This window comes from Lipotes vexillifer, unplaced genomic scaffold, assembly GCF_000442215.2.
Source record: "Lipotes vexillifer unplaced genomic scaffold, Lipotes_vexillifer_v1.1 scaffold240, whole genome shotgun sequence".
Taxonomy (NCBI): Eukaryota; Metazoa; Chordata; class Mammalia; order Artiodactyla; family Lipotidae; genus Lipotes; species Lipotes vexillifer.
Window position 1 is genome coordinate 6,023,681 of NW_006797481.1, and position 7,054 is coordinate 6,030,734.

At 31.3% G+C, this 7,054-nt stretch overlaps 1 protein-coding gene across 1 annotated transcript in view; it reads right to left on the bottom strand.

Moving 5' to 3' along the window:
* ATRNL1 (attractin like 1) overlaps positions 1-7,054 on the bottom strand; it is a 713,182-nt gene that overhangs the window by 487,019 nt on the left and 219,109 nt on the right. Inside the window, exon 21 of the mRNA XM_007469606.1 lies at positions 2,456-2,508. Within this exon, the coding sequence (XP_007469668.1) occupies positions 2,456-2,508 (53 nt within the window). The remainder of the gene's footprint in view (positions 1-2,455; positions 2,509-7,054) is intronic.

A 7,054-nucleotide genomic window follows, 5' to 3' on the forward strand; every position in this document is an offset into this window, starting at 1 on the left:
AAATGGGGGGGGGGGGGGAGATGAACAACAACAACAAAAAAACTACCAATAAAGAGGCACAAGACCCAGAGATCTCAGTTGAATTTAGCTAACCTTTGAAGTTCACTTGATATTTTTTAACTATTCTTGTTTTAAAATATATACACTACCAAATGTAAAATAGATAGCTAGTGGGAAGCAGCCACATAGCACAGGGAGATCAGCTTGGTGCTTTGTGACCACCTAGAGGGGTGGGATAGGGAGGGTGGGAGGGAGACGCAAGAGGGAGGAGATATGGGGATATATGTATATGTATAGTTGATTCACTTTATTATAAAGCAGAAACTAACACACCATTGTAAAGCAATTATACTCCAATAAAGATGTTAAAATAAAAAAATAAAAACAGCAATCTTGTCAAATTCAACTTTAAAAGTTATTACCATAGTTACACAATATGAAATTAGAAAAGAAAAACAACTCAGAGGACAATTCATCAGAAAAAATAATGTAAAAATATAGTCTGCATTCATTTATACTGAAAATAATCCTAAATAAAATATAAACAAATAATATTTAGCAGTATCCCCAATAATAATATATCATAACTATGTTCGGTTTACCCCAGAATGAAAAGATGTCTAATTAATGAAAATCTATTAATTCAGCTTCATATACAACAAGGTAAAGGAAAAAGTCACTCATGATGAAATCTTGCAGCACACTAATATAGACAGGAATTTTCTTAACTTGATACAGGGAATATTCTATAAATTATAGCACACTCTCGACTTGATGGTAATGTCTACTACCATCACTTTGACTCAGCACTGAAAGAGAGATCCCAACCATCCCAATAATGGGATAAAAAATTGGAAAAGTGAGGAATAAAAGTTATTTGCATGTAATATAACTGTATTTAAAAACCAAACATTTATAAACGATTAGAATTAATAACAGAGTTCACTGACCTTTGTGAATGTCAGATCAGTATACTAAAATGAAGTTCATTTTACCATATCAAACAAATAGAAAATGTAGTTTTAAAAGATACTATTTGAAATAGCAACAAAAGTATTAGGAAATTAGTATTTTACATATCTAACAAAACATGTTCAAGACATGGACACATGAAACTGAACTCAGACTTATTAGTCATAATAGAAATGCAAATTTAAACGACAAGATACTACTAATACTCTAGAATGGCTATAATCAAAAAGATAGACAATATAAAGTATTGATGAGAATGTGGAAAAACTGAAACATATATAAATTGCTAGTGGGAATGTAAAACGGTATATCCATGCTATAAAATCATTTGACAGTTTCTTGAACATAAGCATATCATCGAACCTCCCAATTCCACTCCTAGGAATCTACCCCCCAAAAATGAAAGTATATAGACTATCTAAATATCAGCATTTTTCTAATAGCCAAAGCCTAGAAATAATCCCAATGTCCATCAACTGGTAAATGGACCAAAAAATAGTGATATATCCATAAAATGTGATACCATCCATTAATTTTTGAAACTAAAATTAATATACTAACAAAGTAAATTAGAAACACCTTATGGACATTTCAATTGAGGTAGAAAAAAGGTATAACATAAAAATCATCCATTCTTGATAAAAATACTCAGCAGAGTAGGAATAGAAGGGAATTTCCTCAACTTAACAAAGGCATATATGAAAAGCTTACAACATACTTAATGGTGAAAGACTGAGTGCTTTCCCTCTAAGATCAGGAACAAGTCAAAAATAATCGCATGCTTATCATATTTTTTAACGATACCAGAGGTACCAATGCAATAAGACCAAAAAAAAAAGGCATCCAGCAAGAAAATGAAGTAATCAAATTCCATTATTTGCAGAACACATTATTGTCTACGTAAAAAAAGATATGATGAAACCTACAAAAGGTTTTTTTACCAAGAGATTCTGAAGAACTGAAAATCTCATACACTGCTAGTGGAAATGTAAAATAATACAACCATTTTGGTAATTGTTTGTTTGTTTCTGGAAAGTTAAACATGAATCTGCCATATGATCATTACCCAATAAAAGGATCTTTCAGTACAAAATCAGCACAGCTTTTTAGTAATAACCAAAATTGCCTCCCGGAAAAATCTATCACAAAATTCTATCTGTTCAAAATTTAATCATAATGAAAAAGATTACATCAAAATTCAGCTGAGTTTACTCAAGTTCTATATTTTGTTGCATGTTCAGAATAAGATCTATTGCTGTTTTACTCTTCAGAGTAGAAAAAAATGCACCAAATATAATTAGAGAATATAGCAAGAAGACATTGACTTTCTTAGCAATATATATGGAGTTAAAAGATTTAAAAATAGAAATGGTAACGTATTAATGACAACATCAGTTATTCAATATGAATTTTATTACCTGCAAAATCACCTGAAACTAATAAAACAAACCAACTATTTAAAATAAAAAATACAAATACTTACAATAACATGTTCCTCTAAGTGGATTACCAACATAGCGATTTTCAGAATCACATCTGTAGAAATACAAAAATCTCATTTACTATTAAGCAACAAATTTCAAAAGCCTCATGTTTTTCCTACCAACAAAAAAGTAATTAAACTCTACATTAAAACATCTTAAAAACTACTATTAACTGAAGTTTTAAAAACAAATCTTCAAAAGAATTAATGTAGAAAGCCTATATATGGGAATGCATGAGAGAAGAAATAAGTGGAAAAGACAAACATACACAAGAGGAATATAGGGGATGGGATAAAAGTTTGGGGGATATGTATTCTCCCTTAACAATATGAGGAAGAATTTTCAAGTCTGGATAAAGATTTAAAGACATTTTTAGGTACGGGGAAAAAGTTGTGGGAATTCATAAATCACATCTTTTTCTTACTTCTGGTATTCTTTGAAATTAATATATTTTTTCCCCAGTTTCTAAACCAATGAATCTGTATTTTAAAAAGACCTCCTCGGGCTTCCCTGGTGGCGCAGTGGTTGAGAGTACACCTGCCAATGCAGGGGACACGGGTTCGTGCCCCGGTCCGGGAAGATCCCACATGCCGCGGAGCTGCTAGGCCCGTGAGCCATGGCCGCTGAGCCTGCGCGTCCGGAGCCTGTGCCCCGCAACGGGAGAGGCCACAACAGTGAGAGACCCGCGTACCGCAAAAAAAAAAAAAAAGACCTCCTCAATTGTGTAATGGAGGAAAGTTTTCTCTAAATCATCCAGCCCTAAATTCAGGCGTTCAAACTCTAAATTCATGTAAGCAGATTATAACAAAATGAAAGAACACATGAGCTTTCAAACTCATGAATTCTAAGTTAAATTCTTTAAAATTATGGTTAACTATAGCAGTGAGAGAAAATCATATGTATTTTGAAAATTTCTGAAGCCCATATTCTTTCAATCCCTATTTCTACAATTAAAATGACAATTAGTGACTAACAGATATATAGCTTGGCTTTGCATAATGCTACTTATTGGAACGCCATCCAAATTTAATTATTATAAAATGTACACAAGGGTAATTGTATAAAGTGACTCAATATTTAAATTATATGCAGAATTTTAAAAGGTGAGAAAATTCTTCCAAAAATGTCTTTAGTTTTAGTAGAGTTACTTAGAACTGAGGAAAAATTTTAATACATATATATTTTAATTAATGAAGGGTCGAACAATTGAGAAGAATAAATAATCAGTTACATTCTGAATGCAATTTTCAGTCATATGCTTGATAATTTTTTGCATCCATGAAAAAAAATGAGTTGAAGAGTAAATACTTTTCTACAGTAACTACAAAATTAAAGTAGAAATATATAGCCCTTTATACCACTAACTGTATTCTCTGGAAAAAAGGAACTTAGGGGTAAACTTAGGTTTTCTGTGACTTCTCCAAAAGTTACTTTTTAAATGTGTGTTATATAGTAGTTTTCTAGCTTTCGAAAATGATCATACTCATTACTACTAGGTTAAGCACTTCAGAATCTATACTATTCCTATACTATTGTCCCTTCCTTTAGACTCATCTACTTAAATCCTATCACTTTGTACCAAGTATATACATAAAGGACTGATTTACAATACCATTATAATTCCTTTTTCTCTCAGAAAAAGTAAACTTGACTTGTTGCAAATGGGTATAACAATACTATTTTTAGAATAGGAAAATATTCAACATAATATTCCCTGCAGTGTTATGCATGGTATTCCCTGTATACCTTACTGCCTAAATAGATGGCTTTCAAGTGCACATAGCAATTTAAGATGAATAACTTTGATAAATGACAAGGGATTTCAAGTACTTTTTAATTTATCTATGAGTTGACTTTAAGAGCTCCAATACAAACCTATTTTCCAATACGGAAGATATGAAGCTTTCATTTTTGTTATTAATAATTAGTTTATTCAAATTATGTAATATATTGGACGGGAAATTATTGTAACATGTTTACCTTCAACATAATATAGTTTTTAAAAGGAATACTTAAAATTTTATTTTCTCATGGCTTCCCTGGTGGCGCAGTGGTTGAGAGTCCGCCTGCCGATGCAGGGGACACGGGCTCGCTCCCCAGTCTGGGAAGATCCCACATGCCGCAGAGCGGCTGGGCCTGTGACCCATGGCCGCTGAGCCTGCGCGTCCAGAGCCTGTGCTCCGCAACGCGAGAGGCCACAACAGTGAGATGCCCGTGTACCACAAAAAAAAAAATTTTATTTTCTCCAAAACACAAATTTTCTCAGAAGGATGAAATTATATCCTCTTGTTTAGGAAGTAACTTCTGCTGGCTTTCATAACTCAAGCTCAGAATTTTGACACAAATAAGGAATTAACACCACCTTGTTAAGAATTAAACTCAGAGGCTTTATAGAGTTCTTGAAGGTGTCCAATATAAAAGCATTCTCCTTTATATTTTCAAACTCAAGAAAGCAAATTAGAAACATACATTGTCTAAAAGGTTTTATATTAATAATTATTGAAAGAATTCTGAATGTATCAAAAGTATTTTCAAAATATATAATTATGAGTTGAGTGAGTTTAAACACCAATTTTTGGTATTTTAATTTCAGGTATTATTTAAAGAATCACCAGTGCTTACAAACAACTGAGGAAATAAATAGTTGCAAAGGAAACATAATGAAATTTTAGGCATAAAATTCAGCCTGAAAAACACAAAAGTAAATAAACTGAAAGATATTCCTCATTTTTCATTAGGCTATCTCAACATCATCAGGTTGTCAGTTCATTACAAAGATAATAGTTAATCTGATCTAATAAAAATTCTAATGAGCTTTAAAGGAGCTAGAAAAGTTCATCTTAATGTTCATATACAGAAATAAACATACAAGAATAGCTAGAAACAGCAATGAAAAGGAAGAGCTTTGAGGGGAGCTAGACTGAAAAGACATTAAAATATACTCAACATCTATAAAATTAAAACAGTATGGCATCAGTACATAAATAGAAAGATAAATGGTACAGAAGAGAAATTCCAGAAACAAAATTCCAGAAATTCCAGAAAAATCTAGAAATCTAGTATAAGATAAGCATAGTGTTCTGAATGACTGGAGTAAAGACATTCATCGTCTTAAATGGTATTGAGACAACTGGATGGCCATTTGGAAAAATATAAGATTTGACCCAATCCTCACACCGTACACACACACAAAACACTAAACATAACCATAGAAGTGATACCCCATCACCTTTGCAAAATTTTCTAGTTTAGAACCAAGTCACATGTCCTGCCCAGACTCAATGAAAGGGGATTATACAATAATGTGTGAATACCAGAAGGCAGAGATCAGTAGTAGTCACCTTAGGATCTGTCCACAATAATATTTTTGTTATACATAAAGTTTTTATTATATTTCAATACAATTATTTGAGATATGAATATGTACTAATCTAATTCATATCATAAGTAATTTGAGAAGTTAAAGTATTTAATCAAATTCAAACTCAGATTATAAGAGGTAAAGAGAATATGAAGGGAAAAGTATAGATATAAATAATAATTCTTTAAACAAATTAATATTGTACTATATAAATTACATTAAAAATAATTCTGATATGTAAGCTAAGTAATGTTTTTAAAATTCAGCATCTTAAAAAAATTAAAAAATTAAAAAAATAAAATTCAGCATCTTTCTGTATAAATATTAGATACAAACATTAAAAGCCTCAGAAGTCTTCTGCATGGCTTAATTAAAAACATAACTTCAAAGTATTTCTGTGTCTAAGCAAAGAGATAATCATCCTCTATTCCCACTAAGCAAACAGCCAGACCATTTTATAAAACAGATTTAGGCTGAAATATTCATTAGGGACTTTGAAAGGGTAAATATTATCATTATATGTCACCTAAATAATGGTTACCATTTACATGAATGATCACATTACATGATAAGTATCACTTTCTAAAAAACAGAATATAAAATAATTCCACATTTCTAAGTGTTAAAATATAGCATTTCATTTTGTTCCTATTGATTTAAATATTTAAATATATATACATATTTTATCACAAGATATAATTTTTCTACTCAGAAGCTAAAAAGAAGGACATCTAGTTGCTATAATTTTGAAATATCATAACAGATTATTTAAAACAGCTGAGACTCTGATAAATAAATTTGTGTTTTTATGAAAAATTATGAAAGTTATACACAAGGTAAAACACCCTTGCTTTTGCTTTGCTCTTCCTCTAAAGAAACCCATAAAAATAATTCCATATAATATAAACAAAAATATGATATTAAGTACTATAATAGTATTAATATTGACACCACACTTCTCAGACAATGTATCCTAAATAAACAATAAAAATTCAGACATGAAGGTATGGTAAATACTGAAATAGAACCTGAGGAGATACAGGTTCTAGAATTGTAAGGCTGTTTATGGATTTCAAAGTCCAAAAATAATAAAAAGAAGTAACTAGGTAGTTGAAGACTACTAAAAACAATAGGTTTTATTTTTCTATTTTTATTTTTTTTGCGATACGCGGGCCTCTCACTGTTGTGGCCTCTCCCGTTGCGGAGCACAGGCTCCGGACGCGCAGGCTCAGCGGCC